This window comes from Channa argus, chromosome 13 (genome assembly GCF_033026475.1).
Source record: "Channa argus isolate prfri chromosome 13, Channa argus male v1.0, whole genome shotgun sequence".
Lineage (NCBI taxonomy): Eukaryota > Metazoa > Chordata > Actinopteri > Anabantiformes > Channidae > Channa > Channa argus.
The window spans coordinates 24,451,964-24,473,146 of record NC_090209.1 but is presented as its reverse complement, the minus strand read 5'-3'; the positions used below and the strand labels follow the sequence as shown (position 1 = coordinate 24,473,146).

Here is a 21,183-nt window from a genome sequence, read left to right as displayed (position 1 = left end):
TTGTATGTTTTATTATCTAACTACACAATCGGCCACCCAAAAATGATTATTCCCACATTCATATGACAATGAGAAGTTCAACTGGTATTTTCTATGCAAAAGTGGGTTAGTAGTGGGTGTAGTCATCATATCACACATGAAATATTAATGTAATATCAATAATTAATGAAATAATTCTTTGTATAACCCCCGTAAACACTGATGGCTTGAATTTTCTGTCCAAATTTCAATCCATATTTTAGTCCACTGATCGTCCTTTTTTAGCTTCTTCATTGCGTTCAGAGCAACACAGGATAACTGCATGGTAAACGTCCGGATGTATACAAATCTATAAAATATCACTATAGACTTTATATGACTATAGAAGTTAGTTAGCTAAACATAACTAATAATTCAAACCGATAAGGGCAGTGTACTGTGTACTGTTTAAATAAAGAAAACAAAGATCTTACCAGAGGAAGTGCTGGACTGGCCAGATGCCTGGCTATTGGCAAAAATGACTTTGTCCTACAACAACAAAAAAAAACTTGGTGATACAACACGTAAAAGAAAGTAAAATAAAAGATCTAGTGCTTGAGGAAAATGCAATTAACTTTTTTAACCATCGCTGCTTACTGCTTACCATTTTGGGAGACACCAGGACAGGGAAGACAGTGCCCTGGGTAGTCAAGTCTCTCAGGAACAAACCACCAAGCTTAACAGACAGCAGGGAGGACTCAGACCGTGGGAGAGACTCCACAATCACCTTCACACCTGTGGACAGTTTGTCAAAGTAAATAAATACGCATTGAAATCATTAGACTACACACTTACAATGAGACATTTAGCGGGATTTACACTTTGTGTAAGTACTGTGTAGGTGCAGACCCTATGGAGGCCCCTACTCCATAGCAGGATGCACAGACAGAAACAACTGTGATTGGTCGAATCTGTCCTTCTTCTTCAATTAGTTCAGTGCTGGTATGGAGCATATATTCATACATGTATCGTTTTTTTGTGGCTCATTTTAGTAAGTTACAAAAAAAAGACCTCACCACAGTGAAAAAAAAGGAACTAGAAACCCCAACACGCTTATTAGCATAAGCGCTGTATGGATTCTCCACAAACCACAAACCCATTTTACTATTGATTAAAAACAGACAAACCAGAAATAGCATTACATTTGAAAAGTTGAAGCCACCTACCTACACTGTACCTACACTGTAATGCAGTACACAGTTTTTCAAGCGCATCACCCACACTAAACTGTATTTGTACTAAAAATATCCAACAGCTCTGGCACAATGACGATGAATTAAAAATATGTTTCCATATGTCCAAACGCTGCCTTTGTATACCTGAGAACTCCAATTGAATGACCCCACTCTCGTGAAGCGTGCCCCCCCTCCTGTCCTGGTGGAAAAGCGTGACTCCCCCCTTCTCTAGTAAGAACTCCAGCCGGGCAAATAGGTGGTCTCGCTTTGTGAACGTGTTTAGCGTGTGAGAGTCCTCCAATGGGTCAAACAAGTCTTCTGTCTCTGCTGGAGAAGCATTAAACCATCAGGGTCAGCAGACACAAACTGATGCTACAGGATATAATCAGGAATAACAACGCAACTAACACTTAATAAGATCATACAAAAAAATCACGCTTAATCTAAAAGTTAGACTTATTACACCAATTTCCCAAAGAATTAGAATAGAATATTTAATTGAAAAAAATAAAACAATCTGGCATCGCACAGGAATGACTCTCTCACCTAGAATATCCCAGGAGGATGGACTCGGCAGGAGTTCTTCAGGCCGGTCTGGATCTTGGGAATCTCCATACCAGCCTCCCCAGCCTGGGAACCATGACTGAAGGTACTGGATCATCCCACTCCCACTCTTAGGGATGGATGTGGTGGGTGAATGGGACTGGGGATCACTGCTGGGCTCTCGCACCTTCTAAACGACGAGACGAGAGAAAAATACAAACTGACACTATAACAACATTGCGTTTTCTTAGATCTGCTACATTTAATGATTCCATTTTCAAATAGTTGTGGGCAAAGTAAAGTTAACAGGAGTCTTGCCAAGGAAAGCGGAAAGTCATTTGTCTTCCCAACAATGTCTGCATAGCAAGTTCTTTCCTATATACAATGGATCAATTGTAGGAAATACATACGCTTACCTCTGCGAACTCTTCCTGGTTTCGAAACCAGTCATGGACAATCTCTCTGAGACTCTGCAGCTCCTCTAACGTTTGCTCCTCCTCCACTCGTTCCAACTCACTCTAGTTGACAAAGTGACAAAGAGAAAGAGTTCATGTGTTTCTACATGACCTCAAATACCAAGAAAATACAAAACTCACTTAGCTTGGTGCACCAGACCAGGCGAAAAATGTTAAAAACAAATTTAAGTGGAAGCCTGTACAGCAAGTGTACATGGACAGACTGATTAGACAATAAAGAATTGAAGGGCTAAATTATTTGCGGCTATCACAGAACTGCAAATTGTTGGAGGAGCTGACTGTAGCTGGGCAGTTGTGTGGAGGTGAAAAGTCAGAGATTAAAACTTTACTCAGCTACTTCGGTCAAATTACATATCTACAACTGTGCAACATTATCGTTATCCCTGATAATTACTATCTGCCCTTTTTCAGCCTTTCAGATCAACTTTTAACACTTGATTTCCAGCAGTCTTCAGTTTTATTTACCGATTATTTTTTATGTATAATTAACAGTAATTCCACTGCGAATGTTGCCCCCCAACAAAGAGTCCAAAACACAAAGTGTACAATAACAGAAGACAGGCAGTATGGTGTTGCAGTAGTTAGTACTGTCACCTCACAGCAACAAACTTGATAAGTGGTAACTCTATAGTTTTTAAAGGTGTGACTGTGGTTTGGAACCTGTCTGGCTGCAGTTTGATACCATGGGTCTATTTGGTTTGTTTTGTTTGTTAAAAATGTAACTGAACATTAAATATTTAGGTGGAAAATCTTAAACTTATCACAAGAAGTCAAATAATTCTCCTTGTAATCTGAGTGGGAATTTGATGGATATTCCAACACATAATAAAAAGTGTTAGTAGCTGTTGTTCAGACTTCTTATTTTGATATGTACTGTATATATGTATTGTATCTGAGTGTATTCCAGGGCAGTACCTCCTCTTGAGGAGTCAGTGGGACTGCTTTTAGCTTTCTGAAGTAGAGGCTGGTGTAGGTCTGGGCGTCTCTGGCCCGCTGCAGTGCAAACTCCCAGCTGTCTCGCCGCCGTTGCTCCCTGATCTCGCTCAGGTTGGCCTGGATGGCAAACATCCACCACTGCTGACAGCTACGGGAAAAAAAACTTGATTGAGTGATTCACAGTTTATTAGGCAAACACTAAATGTAGTGAAATCCAATGTGCCAAACTCTTATGGCTAAGCAGGAAAATAGCGTGAGTGTGAACTTACTTCCCCATAATAGGGACTTTAGGTCTCCACTTTCGGTAAAGCATCTCTCTCTCCCGGCGGTCCAGCTCTTTAAGGAAGGCCATGATCTGCTGGTATTGTACCTGAAGGACAATTAACACAGACACACAACCAGTCAGTTTTGTGTTCGAATGCTCCTGAAACTGATGATCTGACATCTGCTAAACAAAACCAAAGGCAGTAGTTTACAAGAATATGAAATTAATTAATAGTGCTGTAAACAACTGGCAGTGCTGACATGATCCACAGCATATACAAACTATCATGTTAGCAATGCTGTTGTGGCAGGTTTTGTATTATAGTTCCCTAAATTCTCTGAAACATATTTGTCTGTATTGTTTTCATCCCCCCCCCCAAATCTGCCTGCTCCAAAAGAGAAGGGCATCAGGTGCTACGCAGACCTGCGACAGGCGTAGGGACATGGGTTCCAGCTGAACCTGGCCTTCAATCCGCGGAGAGTGACGAGACCTCAGAGGCTCTTTGGAGGCGTTTCTTCTGAGCAGTGCCGAGGCAGAAACAGGTTCAAAGATGTACTGATGCTCGCGGCTCTGCATACACTGGGTCATCGCCTCCTGTACAGTTAATAAAAAACAAACTGTATCATATAAAACTGTATCTTGTTCTGAAGAGAATCAGAGCCTAGACAATTCAATCACATTTACCTGATTTTTCCCCCCATCCTCCCAGGTCCTCATTCAAAATCAGTTTTAATCGTTATGCTCCACTACTGTCCCATCAAGCAGCTTTTCTGTTGTGCTCCATAAATTACTATATGTTATGATTCTCGCATAGTGTTTAAGTGTTGTGGGTCTACGTCCTACATACAAGTGGGTACCTATTGCTTTAATGCACCTGGACGTGGACCTTATAATAAGTACTTATAAACTCTGGACATTTAACGCTGTATGCTGCACTGTGTGCCTCAAGTTGCGGGGATGTCTCTGTTCCCCTGTCTCACCAAGGTAGGTAAAAAGTAGGATAAACTCCAGATAACAAGGCAAACTCTCAGCTAGGATTCAGCTTAGAAGCAAACCCAAACGTTTGTGTCCAGGGAGCCGGATTCTAAGTAAAGGTGAACACACGCCTGACCTGGATCTGATTTGCAGGCAGCTTCCCAAGGATTTCACACTCTGTGTCCCAGTAGACGCAGAAGTCTTCGATCTCCAGTTGCTTTTGTCGGAGGAGCTTCTGGATCTAAAAACACATAGAATCAAGTCAAGTCAGGAATCAAGTCATTAATCCAAGAGATATTTCCAGAGGCAGCTGGTATAAATGGGCTACTAGGAAAAAAACACACCACCACAACTTACAAATGCCCTTGAAGAGGAAGTGAACTTATTTAATTTGATGCATTTTCATCAGAAACAACAACCTCATATGTTGTCATGGTAATGTAGTAACATTCGATTTATGTGTTGTTCTGTGAGACATTTTCATCATGCTGGATGATAATTTGTCAAGCGGATGCAAACTTGATGATGTCATTACTTCTAGATGTCATTATCACTGATCTTAAAGCACCTCCAAACCACAGCCATAGCTCCACCAACTTGATGTTAACATGGTAAAAGGTGTAGACAAGAGCAACATTGGACCTGATACCCGACAGTGGCACAGGTATTAGATATTTTTCATTCCATGTACAATAAACTATACACTTTCCTGATCTATTAAATGCCCAAATGAAATAAAAAACTTTTTTTACAAAATGAGGTTACAAACACTTGCCGACTCCCTGGAGGGGTTCTGAGCTGATACACTGTTGATGCAAACCCCAAAGGCAAACGGTTTCTCTGGGTTGGAGAAGTCATCCTCAAATCGAAGATGCACATCTTGGATCTTCAGCTGCAAACATAAAAACAGTGTCCAATCTGTAACTCGGGGTCAAACTATAAAAACTACACACTGTGGGCAAGTTTACTACAGCTAAAAGGATACGGACTGTGCTGACACTTTGGTGTTAGTAAGGTTTCCTTTGTTAGGATGCATGTATCATACTGTATCATAAGCACTTCATCACACCAAGCAAGTTTCAATGAGGTGTGTTCCCATGTGGACCTGAATAGTTGTTGTTTTTTTTTTAAATACAATTGTGGAGAAACCGTGAAACTATCCTTTAAACCAATGTTGTCTGTGATAATTTGTGTTGTTACAGTTTCATATTTTGCTCATCTTTCCTTTATATGATGCCTGTTTTCTTTTCTTTCATTCCTATGGACACACTACACAACTTACTAACAGTGTTTATTGGAGAGGGGCATTGTTCCAGCTGATCAACAGAACACATGCATTGCCTGTGAAATAAATAGAACTAGGTCTTGTATTTAATGGTGGATCGCTTACCTCAATGTTCTCCACAATCCTGGTGACCACTGAGGCAGTGGCTGAGTACCAATAAGACTCTCCTCTCTGTTCACACTCACTCTGGAAGAGCCAAACATAAAGCAATTAAGGGAGGAAAAAAAAGCATGTTAACGTCTACAGATCTAAAACACGACACATAGTACAAATAGTCACGAGGTCTGATTACTTACAGAATAATCTTTACATACATTGTTATCATTAATAATGGTAAAAGTATATAGTCATTAATGAATATCATAAGCTGATGTGGACAACGATGTGTTATACTTAACTGCTGTCTATGTTAGGCTGCAATGCTCATTCAAGACCTGAAAACTAACTACTAGTTGTTTGGACAAAACAAAAAGAAAGACATTTGTTTTTTTGTGCTGTGTGGATCTGCCTACTTTGAATTTGTCTTCCAGAGCCTTGAGGAGACGTTTTTTGCGCTCGCTTTCCTCCTCTCGCTCCTTCTCTGCATCGTAATCCTGCAGCTGGGCCGGGCCAATGATGAGGTTGAGCTGGGACATGGAGATGACCCATGGGTCACTGTGAGGCCGGTAAAAGGGGATCTGGAGAGTAATCTTTCCAATGAAGCCTGTGGAAAGAGAACATGATGCGTGGATCAGACTGAAGCTGAAGAAGTCACTAACATCCAACTGCTGACAAATATGACAAACAATTCAGACTAGATCAGCCGAACGTAGGCCACAGAAAAGTCACACGTGTCTGAGCCTAAAACAAGGGAGGGTGTCAGTAAAAATGTACATTCAAAGAGTTCAGTTATGGCCACTGGGTTAAACTATTCTTTATGTCATTCACTGCTTGTTAAAGTACAAAAACAAATGTTATAAGTTGTAATTTAGGGCCTCAATAAAAACGGCCACTGATTTTACACACAAACATCTGTTTGCTCACGAGAAGGGAGCTGCTAAGAAGCTAGAAATCTTATCCTAAACTGTACTAAAGCTGCAAAACGATGTATATAAAAGTGAAAGCAATATTTGCACAGACAATGTTGCTTTTGTTTATCGTGCAAAAAAAAAAAAATACAAAAAAAAAAACGTTAATGCAGCTTTAAAGAGAATTGTAAAAGAATTCACAGGAGTTAAAGATCTGCAAACTTTACACATCAGCATTCCTTTCATTCCTTTTTCTGTCTCTGAAAGATCAAACTTACTGAAGTTCTCTATAAAAAGCACTTCTCAAAACACCCTCACACTCAAGTCATTGTGAAAAAGGCATGAATGCAAAGAATGCTACTCCTCTGCACGTCCCCAGACAGGAAAATCCCGATTTAGTTCTCTGCACATTTGATTGGTGATGTTGTGATTTGTAGTGGTCGAACAATATGTATAATTTAATGGGTGATGCAGATCTTTACAGACCGGGAAAGCAGATGGCTCATATATAACAGAGGTTTTTTCCTCTCTCCTGTAGCATCACATAAATTATGAATGAATAATAACAAATATGCTAATCTTGAAGGAACATTTGGTAAATATTGTAAATATCTGAACTATTTCAAGTAGTTTAAAATTACATTGAGCAAAGAAGTGTGAAAAGACTTCAGAACCAGATTAGAATTAATTCATATTTTAAAAATATTATACATAGAGAAGTAAAAGAAGAATATGTAGTAAACCCTGTAGTATTTTTAAATCACCAAAGACGCTCAGCCGGGTGCACGAAGCTGAAACGAATGCACTCTGTTAAATCCTCACTTTAGGAAGATTTTGATGTTCAGTTTCTGTTGAAATTGTTTAAGGTGCTGATTGAACTGTATGATCATTGTAGAGGATGTAACTGTGTTGTGTTGCATTATACTAATAGGGTTTTCTATTATTTATTGCAGCACTTCAATATCAATAAAGCTACACAAAGGCCAGAATCACCTCTCTGTAAAACAGTATAGTCTCCCACAATGATCACACTTCATTTAGCGATTGCCCAGGCACAGATTCGCTCCAATATACAGTTCATTGCTTTGTACACCAAACAATTTTGGCGATCTTGTATTTTTATGCAAAATGAAACAAGCTGCAAGGCTGATGGTATAAACTATATAAATATGTGGCAGTGAGTTTCACCTGTTTTGACTTCAAATGGCAGGTCAAACTCTCGGAGGGCATCTTTCCTCAGAGGAAGGTTCTCCAGCTCCACTGCACCTGAGAAAAGACAGAAAGCACCGGCTCATTCCTTTCCAGGTAAATATTCCAAACGCTGGCTGTACTGCATCCGCTTAGAACCAAACTGAACCTATACTGCACACTTGTTCTTATTAGGATAGAGCTGATTCCGATGTACAGATGCAATAGAATCATGTGTAGTTACCTTTCAGAAGGGCAATGGAAAGCTGATCGGTGTTGAGGTTGCTGACATATTTTCCCAGGTATGTGTTAAGCACCCAGGCAGCAAGGCCCTCCAACATCCTGACGGCACAGGGACGCTGAGAGCCAAAACTGTACTGATGAAAGGCTCCCTTCTAGTAGTCTGTCTGAAAAATTAAACACAGGACAAATATTTTACTTGTCTCGTTACAATGGTGTTTGAATGTTCGTGTACCCTTTAGAACAAATCAATTTGTCTGTGGCGAAAGTATGTAACCCTCTAGAATTAGTCAGATGTTTCAGTCTATGGGATAACATCAGGTGTGAGTCTGAGACCCATTGCCCTAATTAAAAAAAAACGAGAAATCTGGCTCTAGGCTATTAAAGTCTGATCTTGACAACACAGGTGTGAAGATGTATGTCATGGCTTGCAAAAAGGAGATTTTCCTCCCAAGGAGTGGTCACACCAGGAACCAGGTGCCTAATAGTCTAAACTAAAGGCCTATTTTGCTGCGGCTAATATCAATGTTCATGAGTCCAACGTCAGGAGAACTTTAAACAACAACAGTGCGCATGGCCGAGCTGCGAGGACAAAGTACTCTCCAAAAAGAACATAGCTGCCTGTCTGCAGTTTGGTTAAAACCATTTGGATAAACCAGGTTGTCGAAAGAATGTTCTCCTGTTGTGTAAAGGGGGATTGGCTGAAATCCCCACCAAGTCCATTTGCACAGCAGATAAACGGAGGAAAGATTTATTTAAAGTTATAGCTGCATGGCAAAAAAAAACGAAGGCACGGGTTCACACACAAATACTTAACATTGCATCATTTTTCCCAGTAAATAACTAAATGCTTGCAATTAGTTTTTTGCCTTTTATCTCGTTGGAGGAGGTTTGGTGGGAAATTAAGCATGTTTAGGTCACGTATAGATGCACAAGTAAAGACAGGGAAAAGGGGTTTACAAACTCTGAGGCCCCACTGTCGCTAAAGCAGTTGGAAATTAGGCTCCGTACATTCTACGCTCCTTTAAAACAACCACCATTTACCACGATCCATTCACAAATCTACTACTTTCGGTTACTCTGCATCACATTCAAGTAAACGTGCATCACACCCACAGTGGATTGGGTGTCATATTTTAAGGGGGGAGGTTGCACGAAACTGATAATTCAGTGATCATTATGCGTGTACGCGATCTCTTATCTTGAATTAGCACCTTTGGTGGCAGACACCTGACTGGCTGTAGCTGCCTGGTGTCGTGTCGTCAGTGGCAGCTCTTCGCAGTTAATTACAGATCCAGTTAAAACAGTGACCGTGTTCGCTGCCTTCACGTCTCCGGCGCTGGCACAGTGTCAGTAACTGTAACAGACTCTTTTAAGTTACGCACATGATAAAAATGACCCGACTTTAGCCACCACGAGCTTAAGTTAGCACTGGTGCGGCGTTGATTTACCGTTACTTACCGTTTAAGACGTCAGTTGTCAATCTTCATCGACTTATCGAACGCGGCTTTACTGAGTCCATGTCCGTGCAAACCTAATGCCTCTGTCAGAAGGTGGTTCTGTCAAAACCACTCAGGACAGGACTAACGCGACAGGCACTGTTAGCGTTACATTCCGTGGGCTATCGGGCACTAACCAACAGACATTAGCTAAACTAGGCTAAAGCGAAAATGAAAACGAGCCCGTTGAAAAGCTGTCCCCATGGGGAGAAGGCACAAACTCGGCGTAGTTGTAGTAACTGTATACTGACAGGGTGAGGCTGTGATCTAGGTTAGCTTAGCCACTTAGCTAGAAACTAGCATGCCAAGGTTGACCGCTCACAGTCGAAAACAGAGCTGCCGGTCAATTGCGCTCAGAGGCAGCGGCAACCGGGTTCGTTTTCATAGAAAACACAGTTAATGCTCAAAGAACGAAGCGGTGACTGCTGTATTACAATGCTTTAAAGTTGTGCGTCCCTGCAGCATAAATACACTTCCTAATAGCGTTGAACTTCCAACGTGCACTTCCTGTCACGTGACAAAAACAAACCCCTCTTTCTGCGTTGCGTTTAAGATAAAAGGGGAAACGCAGATTCGTCTTCAGCGGACGTTATAATGGAATTTTTCTATTGATGAATACACAGCTATTTTCAGATTTTCGTACATATACACAAACAGTATGATACTTGCTGTATATGCAGTAGAAAACCTCATTTTACAGATTTATAATTTTATTTTACAGACTCACAAATGGTAAATGATCAGCACATCAAAATAGTAGTTTTCTACAATGATGCTTCTCATTCTCAGACACAACTAATGACAGCAGAGCGACCCTGCAAGTTGCTGATCCAGTTCCAATTGAAGTTCAGTGTCTTGCCCAAGGACACTTTGCTACATGGACAGAAATAGAGGGGAATCGGACCACTGCCCCCGGCAACTAGTGTACAACTGCTCCTGTTTAAGTTTTAAACATGAACAAAGTTTGTTGAATTACTTCTTTTTTGTCCCTGGTCCTTTTCAGTTTAATATATTGGGTTTGCCCCTAATATATTAATTAGGACTTTGTCTCAGTTTTCTCTGGGCTATGTAGGAGTAATTCTCTTGTCTCTTTCCTATTTTGTGTATCAATTGCTCTACTGCTCTTTATTACTTGCTTAAGATCATGGAAAAAAGATACAGGATTACAATTTGTCATTTCCTCCACAGAGAGGCACAGTTGTACTGAGACCTGTTGAAATCTACCCTGTGAGATATGCAAAGACACACAGGTTTTGTTATATACCAAAAATGGATTGTAGTTTAACTAAAGACAGGAGTCTTAAGATCGCCGTGGCGAGGACAGTAGGGACAATACTATGCTCCTAAATCTTAAGAAAGACATCCTGTCTTTAAACTTTCTTGCACTTCATCTCATGAAATGGAAGCAGTTTTTCTCATAGGTTTTTGCTTTATCGTTTTCTCCTTGACTTAAATATGAAACTTTTAAGTTGCTTTGGATAAAAGTGTCCATCAAATGACCTGTGATGACTTTTTCCAGGTCCAACAACTGATACATCACACATGGTATTTTCTTTTTTTATTATTTGATAAAATACAATAGGATAAATTCCGACCTCTGTTAGGCAAAAAAGCTGATCATTTATTTTAATTTGGATGGAAGATAACAACTAAAACTATTGCACCTCTTGGAACTTTTGGGAACGATTGTCCCCAAACTTGGCCCGTTGTTTGGGAAATTGTTAAATCTTTTAAAAAAGTGAAACAGTGTAAATATTTTCATTTCCTGACTCTAATTTACTTTGACAAATTGGGGAGTGATTCTTGTTTAGGCAGCTGTGTTTGGACGAACATTGACGGAAAAACGTCCACAACAGCTTGAGAAAACACTGTGGATCCCACAAAGAAAATGCACGCACCCAAAAAATATTAAGTACAACAATAATAAAGCAACAACTTAATAAGTCTCTGAAGTCTGGATTTGAATTTTATGAGATATTATGAAAGTACAGTACATAAATGTTCCACAGCACAGAATAAACATATTCGGAATAGAATATAGCACGAAACCAAATGAAAAACAGTCGTAGAAGAAAAAAGAATCAAGACATTGTCACATGCTCAGCAATACAGCAAGTCAGTGAAATTTGTCCTGTTCAAGTTTCAGTCGGTGAAAAATCTAAACAATTTTCGAAAGCATGAATTACTAAACAGAAAGTCATCTCTTGGTTGAAGTGGATCTGCCCATCACTGGCTGAGTTTTCACTTACAGCCTGTGTTTCTTCATGTATGTTGTATGTGAGCAATAAAAAAAAACAAACTGTGATTTATATTGAATAGCAGTCAGAAGATTGAATCATGTCAACTGGACTCCATTCAGTACCTCATAATTGTCAGTCATTGTAGCATTGAGTCTGAAGTTCAGGACAACAGGATGAAAAAGCAGGGTACAGTATTACAGTGTAATCAGAGGCTGAATACTGATCTGCTGCCGAACCATTTCTGTAATGAACAAAGTACTGCACTGATTAATGAAAGCCAATTGGATGGATGGGCAGTGGACTCTACTCAAAGGTTCCATGTGTGATTAGGTTTAGGCAACAAAAGCAGCTTGGTTGAGGCCAAAGAATCTCTTTGGTTTTTTTAAAAGTCGACCAAACACGTTGTGTCTGAAGCCATCTTTGGCTTTTTCTGTGTTAAGGCAGAATCATAATCTTCTTTAACTTAACCAAGAACTGTGAGAGACTAAATACAACTGTTCGATGTCAATGTATTTGCTACTTTCCATTTCCATAAATCAATGCATTTGTAATTTCAGCAGCAGTGTAGAAAGAGGTTACAAAGGCAGAATTCTTACAGTGAAGTGAAGAAGTTTGCATTCCCCTATTTTCAACTCGCTAAAAGAGATAAACAAAGAATTATTTTCATTAACATTTAGCCAGTAAAAATTTGTAATATTTGTAATTTTTATGAAATTTATCAACGGGGATGCGATCACCATGACGACTGCCACCTGAGCTCCTGCATGATTAGGTTTGACCACTGTTGTGCACGGTCCCGCAAGTGTTACAAGCACAAGTGTTAGTTCAAGTTTAAGATTAAAATTCACTTCACATCCAAATTCACTGAGATAACACTTGCTCAATATCAACATAACGTTTAAATTTCCTGCCAAAACCCCTTCTTGTTTAACTATTCATAATCTATGTTTTTGTCCTTTTCCACTGAATTTATCTCCTAGTTCCTAGGAATACAGAACAGAGTTCAGGGAGTTTAGGTCCACACAGTAAAGTTGGTGGATTTTGGAAGTTTGGAAGTTTATTCACTTTGGGCCGTGTGATACAAGATAGCGTTACGGTTACAATAAGCTGGGACACTAATAATAAAGGGATGGAACATGGATTCAATCCGTCTGTTTTCTGATTATTTGTACACAGTACACACAAACCCAATTCTCAGAAAAGTTGGGACACGGTTTAAAATGTAAATAAAAATAAAATGTGATGACATTCAAGAAGTGCAAATACCACAAAGACAACAAATTAGATGTTGAAATATTTGCTCATTTTGCTGGCGGAGGGGTTCGGGCAGAGTTTGCGTAATGGCGCACGTTCTTAGCTTGAGTTAGGTGAAGACAATGAGGGAGAACTGGGATCGCGTTCGTACAAACTGTTAACTCACGAGCACCGCACACAGTTTAACTGTCACAAAAGAGTCATCTCAAAGCAGTTCACAATGTGTGGTCGAGACCTTAGAGGATTACAGAGGAACCCAGCAAATCCACACAGAGGAAACCTGCGGCGACTGGTTGAGGTGAGTGGAGAGGAGAGAGAGAAAAGAAAACCAAAGCGAGAAGAAACAACAAAACCTCCAATTGCCTCCAACAGATGTTGCCTGTAACACACAACCCAACTTTTCTGAAAGTGGGATTTCTATATGTATATAGATTTATCAATGTAAACGTCCTTTTGACCTCTCAATATTAAAATATGTCTCTACTTCTACACACCACACACACACACACACACACACACAAACACACAGAGGAAGACGGAGAGGAAGGAAAAGTCAAATGAATGTAATCCTTGCTTCCTGTCTGACCAGACATAAAATGAAGTGAGTGAAGGGGCAGGAGGCAGTTCTGCCGTTTAATGACTGTGTTGAAAAGGGATCTGCTTCTGAATCAAAATCCACCCCTTTGTGTGCTACTGCTACTTATCAGGTGAGGACAGATTCCCTGCTTATTTCTTTATTCGTCAGCTCACCGTTTATAGAAAGTTGTTATCTCTATCACCATCATCCTTGATGCTGTTTTCCTTAATTATCATAAGAGTAAAATGATCACAGCCACCTTTACCTGTTCCTCAGTGGGTTTACCAAAGCAACAAGTGACACACGCGCTTAAACATCGGAAACTTGTTCTTATGGACATTAAATAACGAACATTTCTTTAGGAAATTTACGCTTTGTTGTGACTTGCCGCTTTCTGAAATCAGTGGACGTTTGTCTAAATTGTAGTGGTGGTGAAGAGAAGATTTGACTGCTGCATGATCTTCGTCTTCTTGCTTTAGGAAGCTAGTTACTCATTTGGTTATTCACTGAAATGTCACCTTTGAAACATCTATATTTTTCTGTAGTTTATTTCAACAAAACGTACCCGAATAATAAAAAAGGCATAGCCCACATGTTTTTTTACCAATGGGCTGACAGATGGTTATTAGAGCTACTTTACCCCAGTAATGTGAAATAGTGTCTGCTCCATCCTGATTCTTTCAGGATTTACATGCTGTATATTTCAGGATAAATAGTTTAGGATGTTCACACAAATTTTAACATGTTTACAAAGATGTAAAAAAAAAAGTATTTGCCCAAAGCTGTAATGACTAAACCCACTAATCTACGTATCAAACCTTGTTGATAGTTGGGTTCAGCTGCACCAAACACACTGAGGCCTGTTACTGTGAGTCCTGTTCATTCATCGCATGAGCTTAATAAAACTTTTTATTGACCTGAAGTTAGTTTAAAGCTCTCAACAAGCTTAACACTCTCCTGACCTTTCAAGGAAATTCCAGAATAGATGAGGAAGAAGATGACTGATGTTTATTAATCTTGGACGGTTTACAATAACGTCAGCATAAACTGTTATCTTTAAACTGGGAAAACATGGCTGATTAGCTAGTAGCCAAGTCGCCAACTTTCCTGAAAACCTTTACGAAGTCAGCAGCAAAACATCCAAGACGCCGCACAAGAGCCAAGGAAAACATCCAGGCACTGCAGGCTTCATTAGTGGTGAGAATAAAGTCACTGCTAACCCAGAACATACACCTTAATGCATTCAGCAGTCCACAATAAGGACACCACACCAGCGTGTTTGTGAGATGGCCACAGGAAAGTTTAGTGGTCTTTGGGTAAAGTGGTGCAGCAAGTCCATACATTTGTTTGGGCTGTGCAATTGCATATGATTTGGGCTTGAGACATAATTTAGTTTCTGTCCTGTTTTGATAGAATCAATGAGGTTTCTGTGTCCGACCCCCCATGATCATGGGCCGCCGGAGGTGGAGGTGGTTTGAGTCTTTTTGAGGTGTCGCTTTGGCTGTGATAAGACCAGAAAAGATTAACTCCCTCAAAATGGATAGTGTTGCAATGAAAGATAAAGATCTTGTGCAAACCTGTCTTCTGGTTTCAGACTTGCTCACAGGCTGCCCTGCTATAGAAGCTCCTGGGAAACCTGCAGGATCTGAAGCCAGGAGACTTGATAGGGGTGAAGGACTTGGAAGGTGGCGAGGATCTTCGTGCTTACGAAAGCTCAGACAGTAAAAGTGCTAGATAGTGGAACCTGGATTCATACCAGCCACTGCAGGAGGGTCCATCCAACCATCCAACGACGCAACTCATAACGCCCCAGAGGTTCCAAAGCCCATCTGGACCTGTAGGGGAAAAGAGGAGACACACTGCACTCCACTCATGCCTCACAAATTAACTCACATCATTTTCAAAAAGTACTGTAAACTTCAAAACTGGAGTAGTTTCACAGTCCAAGACTTGGAAAGTAAGGGAAAGTTCTTTATTTTTGGACTAACTGTGAGAAGACACGAGTACAGATATATAACAATGCCGGCAGTTACAGTAGTTGTTATAAAGTACATTTGTTCAGCTAAAGGTCAGCTAGTCATTGAAAAATCAGTTCCTGTGCGGGGATTCGTTTGGTGCCCATTAAGGAGGTGGACACATGTACTCGAGGTCACGCAGCTCCACATTGGGACGCAGCTGATTTGGTCCACTCACCCACACAGCACAATGAAAGAGTTTGACAGGCAAAGCCATGATTCCGAGTCTAATATGGAATTTCCTGTAGAGTTCTGCAAACACACAACGAAAAAGACAGATCGCGACTGAGGTTAGGGTGGAGGCCTGGGACCAATCATAAGCCAGCTCACACTGACAGCCCTTTACTGTGCTCTCTGACTGTTGGCCCATCAGCAACACCAATATGACATAATTAAATTTGCAGATGACACCACAGTAGTTGTTCTGACCAGAAATGGTGACGAGATGGCTTACAGAGACGAGGTTCACAACCTAGCTGAGGGGTGTGGATTAATCAGCCTGGCCTTGAACACTGTGAAAACCAAGGAAATGATCATTGATTTTAGAAAGAAGAGCTCACAGAAAGATCGACCTTTTGTCCCTGCTCTGTGGAGAGCATTCTGACTCTTGGCATCCTCGTGTGGTTCAGCAGCAGTTCTGCTGCTGATAGGAAGGTTCTGCAGAGAATCATCAGAGGGTTAGATCTGCAGAGACAATTTATAAAAACACAATTAGCAGCCCTAGAGGACATTTTCACGTCATGCTGCCTCCAGAAGGTAAAAAAATATTCTGAAGGACTCATCCCGTCCATCACACCATGTGTTTGAAACCCGGCCCTCAGGCAGACGTTGTTGGACAGTTCGTACAAGACCAACCAGACTGTTAAGTAGCTTTCACTCAATAGCTCTAGGTGCAACAATTATTATTGTTTCTGTGTTTGGAATAGGTGCAATCATTTCTCATTATTTTATCTTTACAAGCATATGCGGCACTATGTATGTGTGTATCTTTTTATTTGCTATTTATTGTTATTTTTATTAGCACAGTTTGACCTTGTGGCTTAATTTCATTATACTTGTGCAATGACAATAAAGGGAATCTAATCTAATCTAATCTAATCTAAAAGACAATTGTTTTGGAAAAAGACCAGTGTGCTTCTTTAAGTTTTTAACTTCTGTTTCTGTTTCTGTTTCTATTTCTTTTGTCATCACTGATTATGTAACTATAGATAATATATCTCCTCATATTTAGCAAAAAGTGTATTTAGCAGCTGTTTATTTACTGTTCAGTGCGTTTATGCTGTGTAACTCGGAAAGTTCTGATCTAATTGTAATTGAGGAGGAAATAATAAACTGAGGAACAAATTCCTGTTGTATTACTGAATATATAACACATTATATATATATACACCCTGTCTTATAAAAGAGCAGGAGCAACTTTTCATGTCCCAGTTTGCACTTTTCCCAAAATACTATTAGAGGATACACGTGTATCTGTGACAAAATGAACTCACTGCTCGTCCTGTGGGATGATCTCTGATAAAAGTGTGAATTAATAAAACCTGAAGGGTAAATATGTGTGTTTGAATCCTTTATTTCAGCAATTCCACCACAGAAGTAGACAAGTCCTAAGGACTAGAGACGTCTTGTTACCACTGTTTTTCTTCTAGTTTCAGTTGCTGGACAGTAAAATTCTCATCCATCTATCGCAGTTGAGCAAATCCTGAGAGAACAGAAATTCTCATACATTCCAAAACAAATATGGCAGTGACCGAAAAAGAACAAAGCTCACATTTAGGTTGAGATCCTTGATGGAGAAGTGTGAACAAATGGACTGTAGAGTCTAACCAGGAATAAAGATCAACAGCTTTCAGCTTGTCCCTTCAGGGGTCGCTACAGTGGAACATGTTCTTACGTCGGATCCCCTTCCTGCCATTACCCTCCTATTTTTATCCAGGTTCGGGACTGGCATCACAGGCCCTTTGTTGCTGGGTGGGGCCATGTCTGGTGGGGTGGGATTGGAGCCGGCTGCCTTCTGCGTCCCAGCCCTATGCTCTACTACTGAGCCACGAGGCCCCACGTTTATTCGTTAAGAGTCTACAGTTGCTTTAATTTTCAGGTTCTCACCTTTGACAACAGCCTTTCAGGATTTAGGTCTGAAGTCCAGGGCTTGAGCCATATTACTGGATAATAATAATAATGAATCCACTGACATGTGAGGGTGGAGCTGATTTCCAATACATTGTATTCTAAGATGATATAGTCTCATAAAGTGTTGCTCATAAGTTGGAATAATTTTATTTTCAGACAAATTCCTCTTTTTTGCGAAGGTTAATTGTGGTTTAATTTTCACTGTGATATGTTTGGAAGATAAGATAATTTGTTTAGCTTCTTGAAACTTTATTGATCGGTCATCAAAGTTTCAAGAAGCTACAAATGATCTATCAAGAATAAATCACATATTCACCATAATTTCATGAGAAATGTTATTCCAACGACACTTTTATGTCTCATTGCCCCTGTTTCATGTGCCATTTGTCAAATCAGTTATTATTATTATTTTATTTAAAGTTAGTTTAAATACTTTTGTTTACTGGCATCATGATGTTTTGTTGTTGTTGTCTTTGTCTTTTTGTCTTTTCTTTGCTGGGTACTTTTATCATCTTATAAGTTTGAATTATCTGTACAGCACTCGAATGATTGATAGTTCCACCACTGCAACACACAAACATTTTAAATAATTCAGAGTTTAAACAAAAGCTGAATTAAATTATGCAGCTATTTTTAATGGAAATCAATCAGCTCAGCTCTGAATGGGTCATTTTTGGTATTGAATTCTTTGCTCTGTATTGATGTGTATATAATCATTAGAGAGGGATTTAGTCATAAGCTGAAATGATTATGATAGTAAAAGTCAGGGGATCACTATAATTATTAAATTTAATTCTCGTCCGGACCATATTTTCTGGCAGTTAATCCACTGATACAGACATTTCGGTCAACCCCCAAAATGCAAACCATACAATGGCAGCAGAGGAAAAGTCTAAGCCCTCGGGATGAATCCTCTGGGAAACGAGAAATGAATGAAAATCTCTCGGCTTGCCGGATGGAGACTCTAGTAGGTGGAGTTCTCATGTGTAGACTGGAGGTGTGTTCTCACAGACGACTCTCTGAAAACTAGCAAATGAATATTTAGGAAAGAAAAAAAAGAAATAAAATAGCCTTTGATGTATTTTTATCAAGGTGATGACGAGGAGTAAGGAAAACCAACACCCTTCCACCACAGCTTTGTCTCTGAGGGTAACTGAAGCCCTCTACTCAGCAACAATGTCTATTCAATTAAAATATGAAGGACGTGGATGACGCTGCAGACGTAGCTTAGTTTCTGCTGATTTTCAAAAGGCTACGGAAACTCACCTCTGTGTTTGTGTTTCCTCAAGTATTTTTGAAACCTTTTTATTTCAAAAAGTTGCTGATTAATTTTATTATTATTATTATTCCATAACTATGATTCATGCAAACAGTTTGAAAAGCATCTCACATGAGTTTCCCTCTGTGTCGTCACCCAAAGACAAACGTTCTGTAAAATCTGAGACTCAGTACACTCAGTGTGTACTCAGTATAAAACATTTGAAAAAGTTGTTCTTTACACTCTGCGAAGAAAATGATTCCTTGAGGGAATTAAATGAATCAACAAACATGGATCCACATGCAAAAATGGAAATGAATTGATCAGGCATCCAGTTAAAATTTTAGGTGTTTTTTATCATTTCTTTGAAAATGTTGGTTCCTCTCTCACAATTAACATCAGTAAAACTTAACATCAGTAAAAGCAGGTTCTCCAGCAGATGTTTTTGAAAAAGAGAAACTGTAAAGCAAAGCTTAGAACATGCAGCCTGCTTTGTGTTTTCTGTAGATTGATGCTGCATTAACTGACCGGTCCAGTTTATTTCCAGCAGGACAGGCTGGACTGTGTTAAAAGCACTTCAGAAGTCAACGAACATTATCCTTACAGAGAGCTGATAAGCAAACTGGAAGCTGTCCAGAGATGGCATCGCCAGGGGCCAGAGGAAGGCCTGGACCAGGAGGTTAGAGCCACAGGACACTGGGGAGGCCACTTTCGGCACTGGCATCAGGCGGGATGTTTTCCACCCCACAGGTTCCCCTGTCCAGCAGCAGGCTCAGAGCTGTGGGTCGCAGGTTTTCAGTACCCTGGACCTGACTTTATCAGGAGCTGCAGCCTCTGTGGGGTGAAGCCTGCACAGCTCTCTCTCCACCTGCTCTGCTGAGATGGTCATTACATCATACAAGGGCGAGATGTGGCAACCTGTAGTGAAGCTGCTTGGGGGTTGGATATGAGGCACAACATCAAAACTATTGAAAAACATCTTTATGTTATAACGTAACGACAAAATACAGAGGAATAAAGTAAATGACAATAGATCTGCAGCAATTAATCATGATATTTGTTATTTAAATTGAAACAAGTTTTTCCCCCCAAGTTTTTTTATATACTGGAAAGTTACATCCTCTTTGTTTTCCTAGATTACAGGTATGAAGTACAGAACCAATAGAAGTATTGCCAGGAGCTCATTATCGATAGAGCTTTATAATAATACTGTCAATACATTGGATTCATGATGTAGTTGGTTATTATTTTTAGATTATTGATTTAGTTTTTGCAGACTTTTGTTTGTTTGTTGTCATGAATTTTGTTTTTATGTTCAAGCTAAAGGAAACTGAAAACTAAACTGACACATTCATCCTCCGTGGTGTGTAAATAATAAACTTGTCTACTGTCTAGAATTGACACACAAGTAGGAGAAGGATAATCATCATCATCATCATCATCATCATCAACAAGAAAGGGAGGGGGGGACTGGAATTGTTCTGGAAGGTAAAGAGTAGGGTGGTGTGGGAAGGTGACCTCAGAGGTAGTTGAGTCCAGATCTAAATCCAATTTCCAAGTTTGATATAAAAAACACTGCACATATGACAGTGGAGGTAATTTCCTCAATCCATATTCAAAAACGTTAATCCAATATCCACACATCAAAGAAAAAGCAGGCATATACAGGACAGGAGAGGATCAGAAGGCCAACAATCATAATCAGATTAGGCAGGAAACAGATCAGGAAGGTAAGGCGGGCAAAAGCCAGGAAGTCTGTTAGAAAAAAACAAGCCACAGGAGCATCACAGTGCGAAATACTCGAGACAGTCTGGTGAGAGACTGAGTAGACAGCAGGGTAGAACCACGTAGGTGAACAGGTGTCCTGTATTACTGTAATTAGACGAAGAGTAAGGACAGAGTAAGAGTAAGTGGAGATCAGCTGGTGATTCGGACAGAAAACATAAACCCATGAGCATATTTGCCTTTTCGAGCTAAACCAACAACCCAACCTAAGCTAAAAGCTGCAGTCCATTTGGCTGTGGCGTGTTGATATGATCCAGATCATCAAACAAGTGATGACAGGCTGAGATAAAGTGGTGGGAGTGGCCTTTATTATACTG

The 21,183-nt window shown here is 40.0% G+C and overlaps 1 protein-coding gene and 1 long non-coding RNA gene across 7 annotated transcripts in view; one reads left to right on the top strand and one right to left on the bottom strand.

The window, feature by feature from the left end:
- Nucleotides 1-10,120, bottom strand: part of vps13d (vacuolar protein sorting 13 homolog D) — a 44,533-nt gene extending 34,413 nt beyond the window's left edge. For 2 of the 5 annotated variants that reach the window (XM_067526088.1, XM_067526091.1), the window contains exons 1-15: nt 9,570-10,120; nt 8,113-8,275; nt 7,869-7,946; nt 6,186-6,376; nt 5,779-5,859; nt 5,164-5,280; nt 4,525-4,629; nt 3,837-4,007; nt 3,418-3,518; nt 3,128-3,296; nt 2,153-2,254; nt 1,740-1,926; nt 1,338-1,520; nt 623-753; nt 453-507 (exon numbers count right to left, since the gene is read on the bottom strand). In XM_067526088.1, coding sequence (XP_067382189.1) covers nt 453-507; nt 623-753; nt 1,338-1,520; nt 1,740-1,926; nt 2,153-2,254; nt 3,128-3,296; nt 3,418-3,518; nt 3,837-4,007; nt 4,525-4,629; nt 5,164-5,280; nt 5,779-5,859; nt 6,186-6,376; nt 7,869-7,946; nt 8,113-8,209 — 1,768 coding nt within the window. In that variant the 5' untranslated portion in view covers nt 8,210-8,275; nt 9,570-10,120. Of the gene's footprint in view, nt 1-452; nt 508-622; nt 754-1,337; nt 1,521-1,739; nt 1,927-2,152; nt 2,255-3,127; nt 3,297-3,417; nt 3,519-3,836; nt 4,008-4,524; nt 4,630-5,163; nt 5,281-5,778; nt 5,860-6,185; nt 6,377-7,868; nt 7,947-8,112; nt 8,276-9,322; nt 9,466-9,569 lie in introns of all 5 variants that reach the window. The other 3 variants (XM_067526089.1, XM_067526090.1, XM_067526092.1) reach the window with 3 other exon arrangements.
- A 3,049-nt stretch (nt 10,121-13,169) lies between these two features.
- LOC137140252 (uncharacterized) lies at nt 13,170-17,237 on the top strand. 2 transcript variants are annotated; one of them, XR_010916434.1, is made up of 3 exons: nt 13,170-13,399; nt 13,691-13,808; nt 15,273-17,237. It is a non-coding gene; the product is annotated as an uncharacterized lncRNA (long non-coding RNA). The 2 variants fall into 2 exon arrangements; XR_010916435.1 differs by having other exon boundaries at nt 13,631-13,808.
- The last annotated feature ends 3,946 nt before the right edge of the window (nt 17,238-21,183 follow it).